This window comes from Brassica rapa, chromosome A01 (genome assembly GCF_000309985.2).
Source record: "Brassica rapa cultivar Chiifu-401-42 chromosome A01, CAAS_Brap_v3.01, whole genome shotgun sequence".
In the NCBI taxonomy this organism is placed as follows: Eukaryota; Viridiplantae; Streptophyta; class Magnoliopsida; order Brassicales; family Brassicaceae; genus Brassica; species Brassica rapa.
This window is the reverse complement of record NC_024795.2, coordinates 27,804,563-27,827,813: the sequence shown is the minus strand read 5'-3', so window position 1 is coordinate 27,827,813 and position 23,251 is coordinate 27,804,563. Positions and strand designations below refer to the sequence as shown.

Here is a 23,251-nt window from a genome sequence, read left to right as displayed (position 1 = left end):
CGGCAAAAATTGGGTTTTACTGACATATCAATAGATGTAGTGATGATATGATGATGATCATCATATCTTCATATATATTTTGGGGTGGCTTGCGAGGGTTTTAACTGACTACATAAACAAATGGTAGATGAACATTATCACTAGCATATTTCCCGAAGAAGCAAATGGCACCACTTGAAAATCACGTGGACAGTAAGCTTAGCGGCAAAGAATGAATTGGGTTTTACTGACATATCAATAGATGTAGTGATGATAAGATCATCATCATATCTACATATATATTTTGGGGTGGCTTGCGAGGGTTTTAACTGACTACATAAACAAATGGTAGATGAACATTATCACAAGCATATAATACTAATACAACTTTTGGTCAAGATTAGTAAACATTGTCACAATACATATCCTATCACGCACATAGAGACATGTTGTTACAAGATACGTGCTCTAGTTAAGATTTCTGATATTTCTTAGCCATAATCAATTCTGTAAATATAATCTAACGTATACATTCCTCTCGGTTATCTACCTCTTAAAGGCGTAAACAGTACTGTAGGTTATGTGTGTGGCCGAAAAGGAAAAAGAAAAAATGGCCTTTGGAGAAGGAAAGAGAACTTGAAGTGGCCCAACGAGGGAAGGGGCAGTCAAGCTTTGGGGTCTCTCCCCCACGTTTTTATTTTGCCAATTGTCTCTTCGAATCGCCTCGCCTTCTTTACTATATTCTGTGCCTCCTTATTTATTGTATTTGTTTTTAGTATTATTTATTGTATTTCGAATGATTCTCTTAGGAAACAAACGAAAGAGAGATGGATATATTGTCTATGGCAACAAAATCTTATATTTTTATTAAATAGTCAATGTAAATAAGTTCCACTCAACACTTGTATTATACAACACAGCCAAACCCTATTATGATACATGTGTTGTCCTGAAAAAAGAAGGAAAATAACTTAGAATAATAGTTGGATTTTAATTCTTTTAGTACTTAATAGTCTACAAAACATTGAATTAGTTTGTGACTAAATTATAGACGAGTACATTTATATAGTGCACGCACATTTTAAATAAAGTTACAATTTTAATAGAATCAGGCACATGATATATAGTTTTTAATATGTTTTCTTGCACTTTTCAGATCTTTTTCTTTTTCAATGTTCAAAGTTTAGAAGTGGACCGTCCTATACTCCATGAACCAAGGGTGCCGGCTGCCATAAATATTTAAGTTGTTAAAATTGGCCAGTAGCTTCAACTGGTTTTGCCCATACCGACACTTGCATACAGACATATCAGATGTTGTGGACGTTGAACGCTTTTAAACCACTAAATGTATTACATTAATTTGTGCCAAAATAAACTATTAGGAATGTAATGTGGAATACGAAAACTAAGGTTAATATCTGATTATTCAGTCTTGAGGCGTTTAATTCGTCTTCCATCCACTCGAAGGAGACATGTGGATTCAATATACTACGTATGGGATCGAGTTTGCTTAAACTAGCAAATGGGCCTCGAGGTCAAGTTTGTAACCTTGTTAGGGCTTCCTAATCCTCCAAACTATATGTATGATAGGCTTTTCAGTTATTTTCTTTCATCATGGCCTATGAGTTCAAACCCCAGTCATTATCCGGCCTGTTACAATTTTTTTTTATAACGTTGATTTATTATGATATTATATTAATAAGAAATATTACATAGACGATTCGATAACCCACAATACTATCTTTCTTATGAAGATCTACGCCTAACTACATCATCTAAGTCGTCTTATGAAGATCTATTCATATTTTTGACCAGATTTATTTGCACCAAGTTGAAGATTTCTTGTAAACATTTTTATGTAGTCTGTATTAATAAATCGCTCTTTCTAGAACTTGAAACTTTGATTTGCAAGAAATTTATTTGGGCTAATAACATAAAATCGATATTCTCCAGTTAATTAGATGCAAATATTTTATTTTTATTTTTTGCAGTGTTTTATGTCAAATTTTGGATCTTAAATTTTTGAATTTACTTTGTTCATATTCCACAGAACTTCATTTTGATAATACTGTCTGTAAAATATCCAAGACATAAATTTTGAAACCACTAGCTAATTATTAAATCTATATTTTACCAATTCAAGAAAAATCGATATTGTAATTAAATTATCATCTTGTAGCGTATATTATAAGCATGCTACAAAACTTACTGCATTGTATAATAAATACCTCACCAAATAGAGTGTTAAGAAAATTCAAGAAATAGCTACAAAGCATTCATAAAGGAGATTCATAAGGTTCCTTATTCAATCACTTTGTTACCAAACATTTGGAACTTACATGTAACATTGTTCTAGATAAGAGCCTTGTTATCACACAAATAGAAACAAAAGTAATAATGTCAGAAAGCAAAGTGTCTGCAAGCAGAAAAAAAGACAGTACGAAGATGATGAGCTAGGGACACTCGATATCGACACGTGGGCAAAGTGCTGATCTAAGACCAGCAGTCCAACTTGGCACTTCTAAGATTCTCTGTGTTTGCAGATAAGTGGTCCCCACTCTTCAGAAACACGTAAATTAATACACGTTTCTAATTTCAGTGGAACAACTTCAATGTTGAACCAAACACTATTCTAACACGGATTTTTTTGCCTAGACATCAATCACCCACCTTCTTATGGTTTGGTCAGCTAAACCGACACTTTAAGGTAGGTTAGTAAAGTTTTCTGATGGTAGTCGAGCGTAAAGTTAGCAAATAATAATTGTAGACATTTGATTTTGTTGTCCAATGGTGTGTCATCTTGTTCCCTAATAGAATGTTTATAAAAGGTTAAAATTGAACCTTGATAGAAAAGTTAATTTCAACACTTCACCTTCCTTGTCAATATTCTTAATTCATCCAATCACGCATCTCGAGCTATAGCAATAAAACATGTCTATATTCTATTTTCAATTACATTATATACATTTCTAGAAAAACGGCAGGGGTAAAAATGTCAAAGAAGAAGTATAGTGTCGGAGAATGAAGACTGAAGTGATGGGAGAGAGTGCAACAAAATCCACGCGGAAAGACAGCTGTTCCCATGTTGCCATGTTGGAATAACATTAAAAAAGTTTTTAAAAGAGTTTTTTTTCCTTCTTTAAAATAATATTAATATTTTAATGTAGTTTAGCTATATAATAAATTTTAAAATCTCAATAAAAATTAGAACAATTATAAATATAAATAAACAAGTGTGATACAAGATTTTCTAGAACTTTAAAAATATCTTCTTTGAGATATTTTTTTAATGTTGTTATACTTTTCAATTTTTTTTCTTATTTAAGCTGGTCCAAAATTTGTAAGTATATCCTATTGGATATGCTTTTACTACATTATATATTCTTGATACAATTTACACATTTTGTATAATTTATTAATCTGTTCCTGAAATTGGGATAGAAAACCTGAAAGTTAGTTAGAAAATTTAGCATCATATATATCCACTTTAAATTTTCACCAATGGAGAACTAAACATTTCCACAAGTAAAATATAATCCATAGAAGCTGGAAACAATACAAAACAAAACCATACCAACATATAGAGATTCAAAATCATATCAACACCTATTGTTCATTTCCGAATTAGGAGATTACAATTCGAATTCTTCCAATAAATTGATGTTTAAAACCAATTCACAACGATGTTGATTTCAGATTAATCAGCTGAATCCTCACATTATCTTCATGTTCATTCATGATCTCCACGTTAGGTATTTAGAAACATGGCTTGATATTTGTTTTTGTCAAAGAAAATGAGAGAAACACTAGAACATGAACCAATAACGTGTAATATATCAGAGACTATTCGTGTCGGCTGCACTTCGCGAAGTAGGTCATACGTGCTTCATTATTAAAACTCTTTCAAAATTTTAATTACTAGTAATTATAAATAAATTATGACGTGGCACTATACACTACAACACTTCTCCTCCTTGTCTTCTCTCCTCCTCACATCTCTTTATTATTCTCTCTCTTTCAGAAAAAACTAATGAGAGAAAATTAATCAGACAGCATAATCCTTGAAGGGTTTGTTGAGTACCTGCGGTGGATCCGACGGAGATGGCAAAGACCGAATTTTTCGATTCCGATCCGACAATAACTGCCAAGGCGAAGGAGCTGAAGCGTGAGATAAAGAAACTGCTTCGGACCATCGAGGAAGACGATGATTTAAGCGTTCAGACAATCAATCAGTTACAGGAGACACTGTCTGATTTCAAACGAGCGACCATAAAGAAGATGGCGAAATCTTCTTCTCTGGAGATGCTAGAAACAGTGTCTTGTCCTGAAGAGTTTCGTTGTCCTCTGTCTAACGAGCTCATGCGTGATCCCGTCGTTTTGGCTTCTGGTCAGGTCAGTGACGTCACATTCATCAAAATCTAGTGTCTTTTGATGAAATTAATCAAAAAAGAATTTAACCTTTGAAGATTATTTTCATTTATAAATTTTTACATTTTCTGTGTGTTTTTTTTCCTTCTAAAATTGAATTGAAATTTTATATAAAATATCCCTAGAAATTGAATTATAAATGAAAATTGAATTGAAATTTTACATTTTTATGTGTGTTTTTTTTTTGCAGACATATGATAAGTTATTTATCCAAAAATGGTTGAGCTCAGGGAACAGAACATGTCCCAAGACTCAGCAAGTTCTGTCTCACACAGGTTTAACTCCAAATCTCTTAATCAGTGATATGATCTCAAAATGGTGCAAGAAGGTTGGGGTAGAGACGATGAATCAATATCAGTCCAACACTATATCAAACCGTGAGGTTTTGAACTCCTTGCTCTGCAAGGTCTCCTCTTCTAACCTCCAAGATCAAAAATCAGCTGCGAAGGAGCTAAGACTTTTAACCAGGAAAGGAACCGTGTTCCGAGCTTTCTTCGGTGAATCTTCAGATCAAATCACCCGCTTGGTGAATCCGTTGTTGAGCTTGAACCAAGACGAGCATCTTCAAGAAGATGTCATCACAACATTGTTAAACATATCAATACACGATGACAACAACAAGAAGCTCGTCTGCGAAAACCCTAACGTGATCCCTCTCCTGATCGATGCATTGAAGCGCGGAACTGTCGCCACAAGAAGCAATGCGGCTGCAGCTATCTTCACTCTCTCCGCCCTCGATTCGAACAAATCACTCATAGGCAAATCCGGAGTCCTGAAACCGCTTATTGATCTTTTAGAAGAAGGGAATCCATTAGCTATCAAAGACGTAGCTGCAGCGATCTTCACTCTCTGCATTGCTCATGAGAACAGGAGCAGAGCGGTTAAAGACGGAGCCGTTAGGGTGTTAGGTGAGAAAATCTCTGATGGGTTGTATGTGGACGAGCTTTTAGCTATATTAGCGATGCTTGTTACTCACTGGAAGGCAGTGGAGGAGCTCGGTGACCTCGGTGGGGTTTCTTGGTTGCTGAAGATAACTAGAGAGAGTGAATGCAAGAGGAACAAAGAGAACGCGATTGTGATACTGCATACAGTATGTTTCAGTGATAGGACGAAGTGGAAGGAGATCAAGGATGAGGAGAGTAGTTATGGAACGATAACAAAGCTTGCGCGTGAAGGAACCTCTAGGGCACAGAGGAAAGCAAATGGGATCTTGGACAGGTTGAGAAAAGCTATGAATCTCACTCACACTGCCTAGAATCCACGGTTTTACGTATGTTAGGTTGGTTTTACTTGTAAGTAGAAATCTGTGTGAATAGTTTTTTTTTTTTTTTTTTTGCGTTTGATGCTTCTTTTTTTTCTTTCTTGGGAGTCAATAAAAGCAATGTTGGCTTTATTCAGTGGTGAATGTCTTGGTCAACAAGTAACTATGTAGCTTTCGGCTGTTTATTTTTATTGTATGAATACAATAGTATTAAAAAACATAGAATGGTTGTCATGTCGTGTTCTTCACATCACACGGCACTACGAAACAAATCAATCTTATTCCACTCTCTCTGGAAGAAAAGAGTTTATAACAGAGTCACGAGCTTTCATTATTTTGTGATGTGATTTCTCTATGTCTTCTTCATTACAAAACAAAGTGATTTTAAAATTATTTTTAAATAGGTACATTTCATTGTAATTACTAAATATAGGTACTATGTACTATTAAAATTTAATGTAATAATAATATTCTGAATTATACAAGTAATATAAAATTATTTGAATTTGAAGATATATGTGATACATGGCAAGAAATGCATGCAAGTAATTATGATAAAATCACATGTATTTCGAAATTGCCTTTACTCGTGATTTGTAATAAGTACGGATGGATGGATCGATAGAGAAAGCTGGAAGAAATGGAATATTTAATGGAGAGGGTGGAGAATATATAGGTTCGTCCTTAAACCACACTCTTTGGTGCTTCCTCACCGTCTTTCACAGAAAAAGCTATGTAAAGAAAGAATTTGATTCTTCCAACTTTTTATTCATAAGGAGTAATGTTTACAAAATATATACATATTTTATTCTAAAGACAATGGTGGGTTTACTCTTTACGTGTCCCCACTAGTGGAATCATATATACAAAAGTAAATAGTTGAGTACCCTTGATATCCGCCTTATTATTAGGCAAGAATTGAGTGATATTTGAATGTGTCAATCCCACCATTTTATTAACTTTCCTAATAAGATTGTAATCAGTATTTCCTTTTCTTGATAAACCAAAAAAAAGTCTAGAACTAAAAACCATTCGGGGCCCGCGACCAAATCAGATTAAATCAAACTCTTGATTTCTTTGAATCGCGACCAAATCAGATTAAATCATTATTTACATTTAATCAAACTCTTGATTTCTTTGAATTAATTAATAAACTTAATCACATTTTTCTGCCACATCTCAACTAGGAGATTGTAGAGCAACTACATTATGATTCTGGTTTGGACTTTCCTCCATGTCTAAACAAAGTATTTGTTTGTTTGTGTGTGTTGTCCGACCAGTAAAATCAGCTTGTTTTCTGAATCATGGATGCCTCCGATCATGATTATAACTAAAATAGACATCAACCTGATGATTAGAACATGCACGCTAGTAAAAAGTATTACTTAACAAGAGAGATTTGGAGGCATTATATGTTTTTTGAACAAACATATGTTTGTTCTAAGTCTTGGAATTAATATAATAAAAGAGAAAAGAGCCTTCGAACAAATTATATATGTTTCATGCTCGTCTTCTAGGCTTCGCAACAACATCCAATTATCTCTTTCTTCTTCTTTGTTGATACATTGTGAGCAATCTCTGCAAAATAAGTCTTACCGAGTTACCGGTCCTGGTTTACTCAAGACTAGAAGTTACTTGAGAAAAAGGCTGATAATGGCAAACTTGATGCTAGTTGTGGATTTTAAACAACAGTCGAACAGTGTTTATACCACTAAACCTAAAGGAGCCTTTGAAAAAAATGGCCAAAAATGGTTTATAATGATGAAAGTTGGAAGCCCATGTTTCTATTGCTTCCCCATAAGGGTGGGCCTGCAGTTCCAACATCATTGTGATGCAAGCAAGAACTTTCTTCTAATAACAAAAGCAAGAGTCATCATTTAAAGGAGAAAAGAATGTGAATGGTTAAAACCCATATTAAGGACTAAAAAACGTGTGCAACTATTTTGTAACCCATTTTTCAACCAATTTTCTTCTCATTTCTTAGAATGCTTCCTTTATCTTACGTCTTTACTTTTGTTCTCGTCGCATCTGCATGAGATTTGTGAATAATTAGGTATTTGACTGAGATATGACAAAATCATATTGGTATAATTTATTTTCGCAATGCAGAATTTAATAAAACTGGGAAACTGAACACATAAATTTGTTACTTGTTATACAGCAGTGTATCACCCTATATTCTTGCTCAAAACTAGAAGAATACACACAGTTTTTGGATCATATGATTCAGAGAAGATTGTTTTTTACTATATGTTGAAGTAGACGTTGTAGACCGCGATACTCAATTCAATACATCTTTACCTTTGAATGAATTACATGATTCAATAAGATGAAAATTTACGTAGTATTATATTAAAGCTACATGGTGTAATTTTTTTTGTAATCAAATAATATACTATAAATAGGAGGAAGATACTATATTTTCCCATTGACCACGTGAACTATTGTAGAAATATATATGGGTTGTATTATAGACGTCATGTGTGCAACAATGCTTATGTAAGCACTAAGCAAACTTTCTTTTTATGAAAACTACGAAGAAATTTTTAAGATATTATTTTTGAAAAAATGTTAATTCATAAATGGTTTCAAAAATGAATTTTGACTGTATAATAAAATTATAATGACAATATTAACACTAAATTATGTGGGAGGCCACTTGTAGTCAGTCAACTTCCAAAAGAACACGCACTCTCTCCGCATGCTCTGCCCAAATTCTTCCTTCCCCAAATTCACATCGTGAACGTGACTTTCTTATCTACTGGTCAACTCAAAACAACTTGACACGTGGCATCATCCTAACGGCCTTGTCACTTTATTACCGTCTTTAGTCTGTACTCTCACTGTCCTTATAAAACAAACGTGTTACATGTCAAAGTATCTCATCAACCATGGCTTCTCGTTCTTCTCTTCTTCTCATCTTAACCGTTGCTTCCGTCGTCTCTATCATCTCACCGGCGACTTCACAAACATGCTCAACACAGAACGTGCTCTCCGCCGAGAAAACTCCGTTCCAGACATGCCTAGACCTCCCCGAACTCGAATCATACCTCCACTACACTTACATCGCCACCAACTCGTCTCTCTCCGTCGCCTTCGTCGCCGCACCATCTCGCTCCGACGGGTGGATCGCTTGGGCTATCAACCCCACGGCGACCACGATGAGCGGCTCTCAGGCGTTCCTCGCCTACGGATCCGGAGCCGGCGCGCCTCCCGTCGTGAAGACGTACAACATCACTGGCCACAATCTCACCGAAGGGAAACTTGCCTTCGACTTTTGGAACCTACGCGCCGAAGCTTTGAACGGCGGTAGGATCGCGATATTCGCGACGGTGAAGGTTCCGGCGGGAGCTGGGAGCGTGAATCAGGTGTGGCAGATCGGTGGGAATGTGACTAACGGTCGTGTTGGAGTGCACCCGTTCAGTCCGCCGAATTTGAACTCTAGAGCCGTGCTGAATTTAACCGGCACGACTAGTACTGGTGGTGGTGGCTCAAAAACTCCGGGGAACGCGGGGTGGATGGTGGCAAACGTAAATTTAGGGGTCAATTTGGGAATTTTGGTTTTGTTGGGAACTATAATTATTTTCTGAAAATCTTCTTTTTTTTTCTAGTAATAATGCAAGCCACCATATAATGTACTGTTTACCTTTTTAGACGTAGAGGCATTTACTTCTTTTTCACCTATCGCATTGTTCTTAGTTATTTATTAGACGATGTTATGGACCACTACGGCACTGCTACTAGTCTACTAGTATCATCTTACCTGTTTATGCAACCGTACTTTAGTAATGGAATGTTTCTGTAGATTCACTCAGATAGATATTTCTGTAAGATCATCTTTTTTGTCATCCGACAACTCTACAAAATATGGGCCTAAAGCCCAACAGCTATAACAGCTTACACGGCCCAATATTTATAAGAAATTAAACACTAGGTGGATATGCCATTTCCCTTTGATGTCTCAAGTCATCGTATCTTTCTGCTCCTCAGCTTGTCCCTCGCGTCTTTCAAACTCGAGAAGAAGCTTGCTTTCATGTATCTTCACTCTCCTAGCTTTCTAAATAAAGAAATATTTGGGTTTCATATAACCCGCCAACTTGAGTGGTTTAACATTTGAAACCAAAGATACAATTGATTTTGGGGGTGGCGGAATATTAATTTAACCATTTAATGAAAGTAATGTTTTAGATGTCAATGTAATAATATGCTCAAGTCTCTTTCAGGAACTTGCTAGAGACAGACTGTTGTCGGAACTAGCCAAAGGTCGTCCCTAGAGACTCACAGGCCAATTCATCCTCAATTTCAGCAGCAGCCGTCGGTGCTTCGTTTGGAACCTGTCTTGGCCTTGTCTTAGTAGTTGTGATGAGTGCAGGTTCCGATTTACAAAAACCCTGATTGTACCAACCAACCATTATATATGTACATATAGTTCCATTACAGTTGGACTTCAAATTCATAATTTCACCACTTCTCTGATTCAGTGAGGCCATTTGCTCTAACCACTCAAGACAGAACACAATGCATAGTATAGCCGTCAAAAGTCAACACAAAACAGACTGCAAGTCTTTTATAAGTTCGAACTGATAAATATAACCTTAATAATGTTTTTTTCTCTGACAGAAACAAAACAAGATCATGCAAAAGAAAATGGTTTTTAAATCATCGGGAGCAACAAGAAGAGCTCTGTGTGCCATCACCGTTGTTAACAAGACTGACACGGTTAACAGAAAGCTGAGCCTTGTAAGCATCAGAGTTGAGAAGTTTGCGGCTAACATTACTGAAGATCTCCCTGATGACAATCTCAAAGGCTTTGTCAACGTTGGTAGCGTCAAGAGCAGATGTCTCCATGAAGAACAACCCTTCTTCCTCCGCGAGAGCTTTCCCTTCTTCCACACTCACAGCTCTTATATCCTCCAAATCACACTTGTTGCCAACTAGCATTTGTGCCACTGCTGTGTCACAATGAGCTTACAGTAACCAAAAATAAAACAAAAGTCTTAGGGTTTCACAAACTTGGTCCAAACACACAGAACAGAAACACATTGTAGTCTCAAAGATTCATCACAAAACCAAACAACATTTTTCATAGGGTTCTAAAAATCGGTCTAGGCAGCAAATCGAATCTAAAACAAACTATTTTAATTTAATAATTTTTTTTAAAAATCGGTATAAACATTCAAAACATAGATTAGATGCCCGCCTAATCAATAATTTCTTATAAAGCGTCTAATTACCAAACACACATATAGCAGAAACACATTGTAGTCTCAAAGATTCATCACAAAACCAAACAACATTTTTCCTAGGATTCTAAAAATCGGTCTAGGCGTCGAATCTAAAAGACTATTTTTCTTCAATAATTTTTTTAAAAAATTGGCATAAACGTTCAAAAAATAGATTTAGATGTTCGCCTAATCAATAATTTCCTATAAAGCGCCAAATTACCAATTAGCAACTGCTAAAACACAATCATTATGTTCTGGTTATAGAGAGAGAGAGAGAGAGAGGGACTGTACTGTTGAGTTCTTGAAGCCATCGTTTAACACTCTCGAAAGTGGAGCTTCTGGTGATGTCGTAGACAATGAGAGCACCAAAAGCACCTCTGTAATAAGCAGAAGTGACTGCTCTAAACCTCTCCTGACCAGCAGTGTCCCAGATCTGAGCTTTCACCTCTTTCCCTTCGATCTCCACCAGTTGCGTCTGGAACTCCACTCCGATGGTCGCCTTGGAGTTGGTGTCGAACTCGTCACGAGAGAATCGAGACAGGAGGTTCGATTTTCCGACCGCGGAGTCGCCGATTAGGACAATCTTGAAGAGGTACTCTTCTCCTTGATTGTCTTCCTTACCCATCTTCTTGAAGTTCTTTGGAAGTGATTGTGGATTGTGGAGAGAATTTTACACAGCTTGGGAAGCTTTGATAAGTGGTAAAGTGGTGACAGACACGCTGCGTGATTGGCGGGGCTTCAAGTCAATAAATCCCTTTGGTTATCATTAATTGCGTTTTAAGATGCTAACTAATTGTAATTAATGGTCAAAGTTAGTATTTTTTAAGGTAACTCTTTTACTCTTTTCGGACAAATCACCCGTTCCAAATGTTTTTTGTTTGGTCTTAAACATTAAATGAGGATAATTAGATTTTGTATCTTAACTAAATCTAATGTTATTTGTTTTTTGATAAACAAATAATATCTTTAAGTTTTGGAGTCTTGACCATTGGCATTGGTATATATTAAGGTGTAAGTATGTTATTAATTACTTCTTACACGTGATAGTTATGGATGAGTATAGGATTAATTCGATTCATAACTGCTTGCTCTAATTCGATCTTAAGAAATTACACAGACGATGAACTATGTGAAGGCATTTGACATTGAATTGAGCTTACGAGAATTAGGCCCAAAAACGAATTGGTTGTGATAATTGGTACTTATTAATAATTGCTAGGCCCAAATGGCCCAATAGGTACCCATATATATATATTTGTCTAAAGATTTGAGTTCAGTGACGACCTGTACCTCGAGGCGGAGATGGCCGCGACTACAACAAATCTTAGGCTCTTCTCTCCTGTATACCTTGCTCCTTCGTCAACTGTAAACCGTAGACGTCTCCATGGCATCAACAAGAGGTCACAAACTCGTATCTTCTTTCCCGCTAAACCCTTCCCTTCTCTATCTATCAAAATCGCTGCATCATCATCCCCTTCGCGGCCTGCCTTTACCCAGCTAACTCCTCTCTATCCGACGACTCGGTCATCCACACTCACCTGGTCGACTCGGTCATCTACCGAGTTGACTCGGTCTCTGGCCACTCTGGCGGCATTAGCAATCGCTCTAGCCAGAGCCTTAGCTTGTAAACTCTCCCTCGCAGCTCACACATCGGCATTACGATTATCTCTCCAAACCGGCGGGACTGTCTTCTTGGCGTCGCTCCGGGAACGGCCGCCGGGGTATTTGATCACGCCGCAGACGGTGGTAGCGGTGGTGATGAAGAAGTGGGTAGATATATACAGTGATGTATTGATGCTTAGGTTGTTGCTGACTTGGTTCCCTAATCTCCCTTGGGAGAGACAGCCTTTGTCGGCCATTAGAGATATGTGTGATCCTTACTTGAGTCTCTTCAGAAACATCGTTCCTCCTATCTTCGGCGAGGATCTCAGTCCGATGCTTGCTTTGGCTGTTCTTGGTACACTCGGATCAATTCTTGACGTAAGCACGTGATAAAAGGAGAATCCTTTGATCAGTAAGAAGAACACCATCGGTTTCTTGCTGGTCAAGTTTTTGAAAAGTTTTTGTTTTGAAACATCTATGAATGGGAAAGTTTGCAATTTTTTTATTTGTTTCTAGGAAAACAGAAAATTTGATAATACTCCATCTGTTTCAAAATACATGAAGTTTTAGGATGAGACACAACTATTAAGAAACTTGTATTTTATCTATAAAAATATTATTAAAATATAAATTAAAAATTATTTAACCAATCACAAAACAGACTATAAAATATGATTGGTTACACAGTTTTTGATAAAGTAAAAAAGTACATTGAATTATGAAAACATCATCTATTTTGAAACATCAAAAATTCTCTAAAACATCATCTATTTTGAAACGGAGGAAGTAGTTGTTTGAGACTAATTAAAAACCGTTATTTTTCTAGCAAACCTATTACCAGTGTTGTGCCAAGGATTTTAGGGTCCTAAAGCAAATTTTAAAAATAAAAATTTAATATAATATATCATTTTCATCAAATATCCAAGTTTAAAATTATAAAAGAATAAGTTTATTAAGTAAATATGATATAATTATATCAAGCAAGCATATAGTTGAATTCAGAAGGTAAATTAGTCGAATTCTCGTGAATTTGTTTTTTTTCAAAATAAGTCCAAATCACTAAACTAAAAATTATTTTAAATTTTAAAACCCCCAAATAAAGTTACATTAATCGAGGGTTGAGACGAATGTCTTTTTCAATATACTGTAGACACTTCTGTGCCTATTACAAAAGTTTGATAACAAAAGATAGAAATTTAGTGGTATAGGAGCTCCAGCTGGAGTGCCCGCCCCTGGGTTCGAGCCTTGGCCACTGCAGAATTTACATATGGGCTGCAGCATCCGAGACCGAAGGCCGTTACACGGTGAGCCACATGGTGACGCCCTGGCAGCGTCCTTGCTCACTTCGGTCTCTAGTCTGGACCACCTCGGTGGGGCCAGGATACTCGGTTAGCAAAAAAAAAAAAAGATAGAAATTTAGTTACACCGAAGGGATAATGCGGTCAATGCCAAGGATAAATGGTCGCTTGGCAAGAACGCATACACATGGTTGACCGAGCGTCTTTATGGCAGCTCGTTCGGAGACAATGTGCTAAACGGCACCACTGATGGTCTTAGTGGTAGTCCATATATAACCTGTGCATATAGTAGTAGGATAGTGCGAGGAGAATGGTCGCATGAGTAACCTAATGGAGTTGGGATAAGATGGATCATGAAAATTGGGGTTTATTGTTTTAGGTTTTTTTCATTTTTGAAACTAGTTTTCATTTTCGATGCAATTATTTATATTTTAAGTAACTTGCATATTCAGAACAAGAAAATTACCTCTTATTTCACTCAACTTATCTCTAATTATTTAGTTTATATCTTTAATTTGAGGAGGAAATGTGTAATACATAAGAGATAGGTTTGGAGAAAATATATACTTCAGCCTTGTAAGTGTGTACGTACGACTAATTTATTTATTTACATGCATACATAATGGGTTGTCCAAATTCTATAAAATAGATCGTATAGAACTCTAGTCTCTATGTCCATTCAAATCATGGATCTTAATCATTATCTTACACTAATGATCTCTCTGAATTACCTACGTTGTCAGCAAACCGTAGAAGCTTTGCTGCTTTGTAATGTCACCATTAATTGGGTATTTGGTGAAGGGGAATTTTTTTCATATTTTATAGCACATTTGGGGTTGTTCGGCTGAATACAGGATTTTATAGTATGTGCTTTACATACCAAAGCACAAAACAGAGCAAATGACAAAAAAAAAACAAAACATTCATCACCTTATTAAAAACTGATCCATTCTTTTACCATCTCTCAAAAAACAAGTAGAAATTGTTCTTTTTATCTTACTTTTCTCAGTTCAGTCCCTCACAAATATGAGAATCCAATCCCTAGACTGAGGAGGGATACAATGAACCTTGAGTTTTTTTTTTTTAATGATTTGAGACCAAAAAGGTTAAAAATCTTCAATAATATTATAACAACATTCCTTTCAAACTCCGGCTAAATAACATCTCTCCCGAGAGTTTGATCTACTTGATACAATGGAAATACAGATGACTGAACCTGCAAAAGAACATTGAATACAATCTGATTAGTAAATCTGATCACTCCAAAAACTTTCAGAAACCATCTTTCCTAGTTTCAATGTTTTCTGATGTCATGTTTCTAACAGTTCCTCTGCTGATCAAATTAAAAACGTTAAATCAATTTGATACATTCTTTGTGGCAAGCCTGAAACTTGTGAGTCTACAACAAGGCACATTTCGACATCAAAAACTATGCACACATACGTTCCAGTTATCTTCATTTTTGTAGATATTATTTTGAAAAAAAATTCAACAAGTTTAAATTGTTCAAATAATACTTCTCCTATTTTCAACATATATTTTGCCTATTGCTAAAACTAATCAATAAACTTCAAAAAGTACTCAGTTCTACAAATTAATCCACGTGAGATGCAGATATGCTCATGATTGCTTACCTTGTTTTCACCACGAACAGCTACACAATCCCTAGGCGTCTCGAACAAAGACAACGAGTATTGCTTGCGAACTACGCCAACGTCAAAAACAATGAGACCGGAGCTAGGTTCTTCGACTCGTATCCCTTTAACCGGAAACCAAAGGAACAGATCTTGCGCCAAGATTCCCGACAAGTCCCTGATCTCACCGTAACCTATCGTCCCCGTAATATTCTCGTCATAATGCAGCTCCGTCTCGTATTTAGCATCGCACGACTGATTCAGATAAACCAAGAACCGTCCCGTTTCACCGTTAAATATAAAATCTTTCACGCCTTTAGGAAATAACCCCAACGGCAGTCCGTTCTCCTGGAGGATCTCATATATAGTCTCATCGTCCGAGAATACTACGGCAGGGATGGTGAAAACGAAACAAAGAAGAAGAACAACACGAATCATCATTGCTTCTCTAGTCCCCTACGCGTTTTCTTCTTATTATCAGGAGATTTATTTCCTAAACCAAGAATGTTTTTATTGGCAAGAAAAAGAAGACGACGACATGTTTTGTTGACAGCTTGAAACAGAGTGGATTGCTTATTTTTGGTCAAATTATTGATGGCGGAATGCTTCTATTTATCAATATAGCAACCAATGAGTGAGAGCCACGTGGGTTTTGTCCCACCAATGAAATGTCGTTAAATGTAGGTGTTTTTGAGTTTTTCGTTAAAAGTTTGTGTTCTTATTAGCCATCTAAGGTATGATTGGAAATAGGTGGACCGTACCACATGGCATCATATATAGACAGACATGGATGAGGAAGTATATTGCATGACAAGTTGACTCAAAGCCGACAAAAATGTACAAACACATGGGTCTCCCACATTGACCAGATCCATCTGACTCGACCAAATCTGTAAAGAAATATCTTTGTAAGAACCTGAGGATTCTTTTAGTTACAACCATCACATTAACATAGTTTTGATTGTGTCTTAAAAGGCGAGGCTCATAACTCATAGCTTGTTTTGACTAGTAATTATTTGCATGACATATTCTATTCAATAAGTTTGACTTTTAAAGTTCAAGACTTCAAGTAATATGGATCCTTATCTATGTTCATATCACTAATATATTCTCAATATTTCATAATCTAGATTATATTACATGGTCATCCAAGTCATGGATCTTAATCACCATCTTAAACTAAACATCTCACCATCCGGAGTTGATGGCCTAGTGGCATTATCAGTTGTGTGACTGTGTTCTAAACCATGCAATGAGTGCTCAAAAGTGGTCTTCTTAACCTCTTTGTCTAGAAAAACAACCCAGTGTCTCACCAGCTTATATTTAATCACCATTTAAGTACTTAACTAATAATCCCTCCAACCTCTGAATCACCTAAGTCCTCAGCAAAATGACTAAGAAGGCTATAAAATATGTCCTAATTGGACTGATTTTGCGTTATTGTTCCATTGAGATGCAGAATATATTTGGGCAGTTACTTCTTCCGAAGCTAAGCTGGAGACAGACTTCGACTTCATGGTCAGGGGAGGGTAAGAGACTATGAAGCACGGGGACGTCAAATTGATTGACGTATCCGTACCGGAGACGTTTCCGGTACGGGGACACTTCAGGGACGGCACAAGGACACTTTGGAGACCGAACAGTTAATTATGGAAATTTTCAAAATATATTTGCTTTGCTATTATCCCTTCTTAAGCTTATTCACTTATTTTTCTTCCAAATAAAACATAAAAAGTAGAAGTTTATACTAGATTTTGAATTTATAACCTACTTTCTAATCTTTTTAGTTTATTAGATAAGATTTACAGTGATATATTTTTATTTTTCAGTATATAAATATACACATATATATATTTTTATTGATATATATTTGCCGTACCCGTACCCCTAATTTTTTAGTTTTGCCGTTTCCCGTCTCCGCTTCCGAACCCGTATCTGTCCCCGTATCCGTCCCGGTGCATCATAGAGACAAAGTATTATGTATTAATTGATTGGACTGTAAAACTCTTTTTAACAAAAATAAAACAACCAGATATTTTATGAATGGGAAATGATTGTCAATTTCCGGTAAAACTTTTTTGGATATATATAGGATAAAATCTGTTTAGACAGAGACACAAAAGAATACAAAGAACATGCCTTTTTCAAAATAAAATAAAATACAAAGAACATTCAACACATCACATTACTGTTATCATCAAGTTATCAACCGAATATTGACCATTCCTTCAACATATTGTCCAAACAAAACAAATATATAAACGAGGAGGTGATCAAATTAGTTAAGACTTTTATTAGTTTAGGTTTGGATGGCCAAGAGGCAAGGGTTAAGGCGATCGACAGAGATGCGGCAATCCGAAAGTAATAGTGTACTTATTAGTTTAGGTTTGTGTCTTAAAAGCCTCATTACACATGCGACAATTAGATGCTTTTATGTAACGACTTTATGGTGTTCTTTATTTCACTCTAAAAGTTCTTAAAAGTGACTAGTTTATGTAACAAATATATATACCGTATGATCTTTTTGTAGAGATGTCAGAATCTATCACGATCAGAGACTATTATGATATGAATAAAACTATTTTCGCTTTTGCTTTCTCCTTATGCCGATTCACTCCCAGTAACACTAGAGTTACCTCCGTAGAAAGAATGCAATATGGTATAAGTGAAAAAAAAATTAAGTGGCATAGTCAAAGTTATTCGAAATATTGTTTTACTTGTGCAAGCCATTTAATTTCATGGTTTGACTAAAAAATTCATTTATAGTTATTAATAATTTTAAACCATAAGATCTAAATTTCAAATCTTTGGAAACTTAGATTACTATCAAGTATCAACTATAAAAAATTAATTGAGGGAAAGCTTACAAAATATTTAACCATGGTGCAGTCATACATCGATTTTCATAAGATGGCTGAAAATTATACAGTTATATGTAAATTTTCATAAAACATGTATAATTATGGGTTAACATTTGTGTATGTAATGTTCTCATGATTTGTGATAGTGTACTAATCTACGTCTACAACTTCTTTAAAGTTTTGAACTTTTTGTAATTGTGGTAAAGAACTTGCTTGTTTAAACGATTCGATGATTCAAGTATGAAAATGTTGTTTTATTGATTTCATATTCGCTGATTCTTGTTCCAAAAGATGGGTTCTTTATCAGGCTTAGAGATTATGGTGTTGTATCTAATGGTTTGTAAGGAGTTTGGAAAATTCAAGGAGGTTAGTGAACACATTGTATCGAATTGTGGTTACATGCTGTTGAGTTTTAGTGTCTCTATAGCTCAGTTTGGCCAAGAAGTTTATGTATAGTTAGCATAGATTATGAGAAGAGAGCATATAAAATGTTGTGCTTCGTCAGAACAGGAAGGAGATCTCTGTTTCAGTATACTTTGGGTTACAAGGCCAGACCTTAACTATTATAAACGCCATTTCTCTCTTTTTAAAACAAAAAAGGTTCAAGTGGCTTTTTATATGTTTGAAATAGCGTGGTGTTCAAGTTGACCATTGTATTATATAAGCTCAGTTACATAAATAACATATTATATGGATCATACAAAAACTTTAAAATATTGAACAAGCACTGATAAATACTTTGAATAAAATTATGTTTCTATAACTATCCTAACCATAAATTTGTGAGTTTTTTTAAAGATTCAACCTGAAATGCCTATACTAACGGAAAACTGTTTGGAGATGTGTACATTCCGTGTGTATCTATATATAGACTTATTCTTACAGAATAAAAAAAACTATTATTAGACAAGTTCAACAGAAAACTGGTGCAGATCACGATCACAGTTGTAACGAATTTACTAAAACTGGCAACCACTCCTTTTCTTTAAGAACCACTCCTTCTTCCCTTCTCTTGTCCTATTCTCTATCAACTCATCTTGTAACTTTTGTTCTCGTTCATTTATCTCTTCAAAACTTATAAACTAATAATTAATTCAGTTAAGATGGATCAAGCAGAGCTTTGCCGGATATTCCAAATGTTCGACAAGAACGGCGACGGCAAAATCACCAAACAAGAGCTGAATGATTCATTGAAGAATCTTGGAATCTACATCCCAGAGCAAGAGCTGGTGCAGATGATTGAGAAGATTGATCTCAACGGTGATGGGTACGTGGACAGCGAGGAGTTCGGAGGGCTGTTCGAGACGATCATGGAGGAGAGAGACGAGGAGGAGGACATGAGAGAGGCTTTCAATGTGTTTGATCAGAACAGGGACGGGTTCATCACGGTGGAAGAGCTGAGATCTGTGTTGGCTTCCTTGGGGCTCAAGCAAGGAAGAACGCTTGATGAATGCAAGAGGATGATTGGCAAAGTTGATGTTGATGGAGATGGGATGGTGGATTTCAAGGAGTTTAAGAAAATGATGAAAGCTGGTGGATTTGCCGCCTTGTGATCAAAACTTGTAAAAGAAGCCCATTTTAGGGTTAGGGTTTGTGACCCAAAATCATTGTTTTATTCTTCGGAATGATTAGGGCAAAACCTTGAAGAGAATTAATAAATGGATTTGCAAAGATAACGAAACTTTGTGAGCTAATTCGTTTGATTCTTCATCACAAAATATTGTTGATGAACTTGCTTTGATGGGTCTCTGAAACATAACCATGGATCTGATTCTTTTATAATGTGTAATATTTGGTTGTGAATTGTGATGCACTTCGCTTGTTAATTACCAGTTTTAAGCTTATACGATAAAGATCATGCCATGCAGAATTTGAAATTCCTTTTGACTATTTTTGTAAACTGACGTCTGCTCTTTAGCATCAAAGCCCGTCTAGCTCAGTTGGTAGAGCGCAAGGCTCTTAACCTTGTGGTCGTGGGTTCGAGCCCCACGGTGGGCGTATTTATTTTTCATTTTTGAAGCTTAGATAGACAAGTACTTGACAGCCATTCCCCTCCTCCGTAATGTAATGGATTGAGAATTAATTACGCGACCAAGTCAGTAGATTAAGCTCCGACATTTCTGACCGTTTCTGTCAGATTTGTTGCCGTCGAAAAGTTTTGACCAAATTATATTTCCGTTGGAAATCTATCAAATTTTCTGGCCAAAAAAATTTCGATCAGAATCTCCTTAAAAAAAAACCTTTTTCTTGTAGCTAGTGATAAACAGAACCGGTTCAGTGTACTGCATGTTACCAACAGGTTTGTGATGAAAGATGGAAACACATTAGTTTCCGGGTTGGAGCAGGAAGAAAGTTCAGAGATGGCTTGCTTGCCCATTGAGGCATTGGGGCTCACAGTAGCTCCTGAAATACTTTTAGACGCGTTAAAGAAAATGGGTATAGCCGAGTTCATAGAATACAGCACAGGTGGGAATGGATGAGAAGACAAGAGTATGATCAATATAACAAATCCTAGCAGTGGCCTGATAGAGACCTGAGAGACGGGTACTGAACTGATATTATAACAGACGATGACAATGTAGCTATCAGATCATCCAGAAAATTAATGGAATTATTGATGGAACTTAGAGCAACTTAAATTCACCAGATCTTTCAGAGCACAAAATTTGAAGCCTCATTCATTCAAAAAGTTTCATAAATCAAATCATAGAAAGTGACTTATTATTATATGGAACATAAAGTCTAAGCGCTTTATGATTGAAGAACGTACAAATAGATCTTCCTTGGTTTTCCTGTTACGTGAAGTATATTCATTGGCTATAAACACTTTCCTCGATTTCTTCGGGATTTTGCATTGGTTACATAAATAATGTAAAGTACTAAAGAAGTGAAAGGATCATGTAAAATACTACTAAAGAAGTCATAGTTGCTAGTTGTTTTCTTAATAATTGCTTTCTCCTCTCCTCTGGTGTAGCTGTGATACTGAAAGACTATATAAATATGAGTGAGGGTTAAAGGTCAACACAATCTTCTTTGTAACACCTATGTTACATGGAAACGGAAACGGGTACGCGGAAGCGTATGGAAATGCATAATGAAATTTTTAAAAAAATTAGGAAGCGGGTACGTATTAGAAACATATATATATATACATATATAATATTTTTTTAAAAAAATCTAAAACTAAAAATTATATGGTTTAAATTTAAAATAAAGCATTTATTCATTTACAACAATTTTGAAATGATTTCATATTAAAACTGTGAAAATACACATAAATTAAATTTAAAAGTAAATTATTATATTAATTACTTTTAATACTTTATAATTAACTGACATAATATATTTGAATATATGATTTATCTATAATAAAAAACCTCAATGCATAAAGATAATTTATAGTATTAATTTTAATATTTGTATATTTATATTCTTTCATTCAATACTATTAAAATTTGAATTTTATATATATTAAAAACTATAATTTTATATTTTTATTTATATAAGACATTGTGTTTTTTAAAGAACGAAAGCGTGATTCCAAAACGGAATCGTAAGCTTCCAACGTGTTTTTAAAGAGAATATTTTAGAAGCGTTTTGGAAGCGAGATTCCGTAAGCTTCCACAAGGTTTCGATGCATCCGTGCAACGTAGTTACAACATTGAGTACGTACGTAAATAATGTGTATGCATCAGTTACAAATTTATTTTTTTGTTAAAAATTACAACAAAGTGCACTGAAACAATTTTACTCTATACTTATCTGGTTAGGATTTTGCTTCTTTTTTTGGATGGTTGTTTCTGCGTCTTGCCAACATAGAACCAACCGACGCTTGCACCTACAGGAAAAAAGGCAGCTGTAGAAATGCTGGCTGCGATAATAGCCATGGAGTAGAAATCTGGAACTGGACCATCGAGATCATTGTGGGACACTGAGAACTGTTGGAGTCGTGGACTTGAGCCTAACCCGGATGGGAGGTGACCGGTGAACCAGTTATGATCAAGCAAAAGCGTTTTTAAGTAGTACATATTTGACAGACTAGCAGGGATATTACTAGCAAAGTTATTGTGAGAGAGGTCTAGAGTAACAAGATATGGAATAAATGAGAAAAATTCTGATGGGATAGTGCCATATAGGTTGTTTCCAGTGAGATTTAGACTCTCCATGGAAGTACATAACGTAACACCACTAGGAAACTCTCCCTTTAGACCATATCCCCCAAGATTGATGCTTAGCACCCTATTCTGTTCACTACCCCAGCATTCCACGCCAAAGAATTTGCAGATATAACCTTCACTGTAGTTTCCAAATATCCAATTAGAAAGATGTGCTTTGGGGTCCTGGAGTTGGGATTTTAAGCTTTTCAGGCAGTTTATGTCGGTCTCAAATGAATAGTTCAAGCTAGAGACCAGTAACACCCGGAGACAGCTCCGGAAGAAAATGGCACAAACTAGCTTAGCAACCATCATAAACCTGAAAGTAAAGCATACATGTAAGATGATAAATTTAGTAGTACACAAATAAAGAATACATTCGTAACACCTAAAGATGGCGAGTAAGAATCTAGCAATCACAAACCATCATGGCCTAACTTCGAAATGACGAATGATGAGAAAAGAAGACTCACTTGATGAAATTACGATAGCATTTACCAGGAACAAGACAGGGTGAGTTTTGTTTCTTTTTCTTTTGTTGATCACCTCTCCTTGATAACAAGAAGAAGAAGAAGAAGAAGAAGAAGCAAAGCACATGGCTCGTGGGTATAAGAAAATGATTCTTAAAGAACAAGTTGTATAAGAAAATGTAGATGAATAACATAGAAGAAGACATTGACCAAAACCAAAGATTTGAATCAAAGAGAACAAAAATTATATAATGAAATCTGTTTACTATTAAATTCAGCTAGCTTGATCACTGAGTCAACAGCATTATTTATAGGCTTATAGCTCTTCAACTTCCTTTC

The 23,251-nt window shown here is 35.7% G+C and overlaps 6 protein-coding genes and 1 non-coding gene across 7 annotated transcripts; 5 read left to right on the top strand and 2 right to left on the bottom strand.

Moving 5' to 3' along the window:
- Window positions 1-3,928: 3,928 nt before the first annotated feature.
- On the top strand, window positions 3,929-5,902 carry LOC103849333 (U-box domain-containing protein 9). The gene is made up of 2 exons (XM_009126112.3): window positions 3,929-4,371; window positions 4,598-5,902. Exons 1-2 carry the CDS (start codon window positions 4,081-4,083, stop codon window positions 5,660-5,662), a joined length of 1,356 nt encoding a protein of 451 aa, XP_009124360.1. The 5' UTR covers window positions 3,929-4,080; the 3' UTR covers window positions 5,663-5,902.
- Window positions 5,903-6,148: 246 nt separating this feature from the next.
- LOC103849323 (auxin-induced in root cultures protein 12) lies at window positions 6,149-9,394 on the top strand. Its single transcript, XM_033291525.1, has one exon. The coding sequence runs from the start codon at window positions 8,560-8,562 to the stop codon at window positions 9,256-9,258; it is 699 nt and encodes a 232-aa protein (XP_033147416.1). The 5' UTR covers window positions 6,149-8,559; the 3' UTR covers window positions 9,259-9,394.
- A 777-nt stretch (window positions 9,395-10,171) lies between these two features.
- Window positions 10,172-11,625, bottom strand: LOC103849313 (ras-related protein RABA5b). Its single transcript, XM_009126103.2, has 2 exons — window positions 11,185-11,625; window positions 10,172-10,635 (listed from the first exon to the last, which is right to left on the bottom strand). The coding sequence occupies exons 1-2, from the start codon at window positions 11,516-11,518 to the stop codon at window positions 10,328-10,330; spliced, it is 642 nt and encodes a 213-aa protein (XP_009124351.1). The 5' UTR covers window positions 11,519-11,625; the 3' UTR covers window positions 10,172-10,327.
- A 233-nt stretch (window positions 11,626-11,858) lies between these two features.
- LOC103849305 (ylmG homolog protein 1-1, chloroplastic-like) lies at window positions 11,859-14,840 on the top strand. Its single transcript, XM_033291532.1, has one exon. The coding sequence runs from the start codon at window positions 12,196-12,198 to the stop codon at window positions 12,883-12,885; it is 690 nt and encodes a 229-aa protein (XP_033147423.1). The 5' UTR covers window positions 11,859-12,195; the 3' UTR covers window positions 12,886-14,840.
- On the bottom strand, window positions 14,695-16,104 carry LOC103849295. The gene is made up of 2 exons (XM_009126092.3): window positions 15,428-16,104; window positions 14,695-15,009 (listed from the first exon to the last, which is right to left on the bottom strand). Exons 1-2 carry the CDS (start codon window positions 15,866-15,868, stop codon window positions 14,947-14,949), a joined length of 504 nt encoding a protein of 167 aa, XP_009124340.1. The 5' UTR covers window positions 15,869-16,104; the 3' UTR covers window positions 14,695-14,946.
- An 866-nt stretch (window positions 16,105-16,970) lies between these two features.
- On the top strand, window positions 16,971-22,025 carry LOC103849283 (calmodulin-like protein 3). Its single transcript, XM_033291690.1, has one exon. It carries the CDS (start codon window positions 19,392-19,394, stop codon window positions 19,839-19,841), a length of 450 nt encoding a protein of 149 aa, XP_033147581.1. The 5' UTR covers window positions 16,971-19,391; the 3' UTR covers window positions 19,842-22,025.
- TRNAK-CUU lies at window positions 20,214-20,286 on the top strand. Its single transcript has one exon. It is a non-coding gene; the product is annotated as a tRNA-Lys (tRNA).
- Window positions 22,026-23,251: the final 1,226 nt, after the last annotated feature.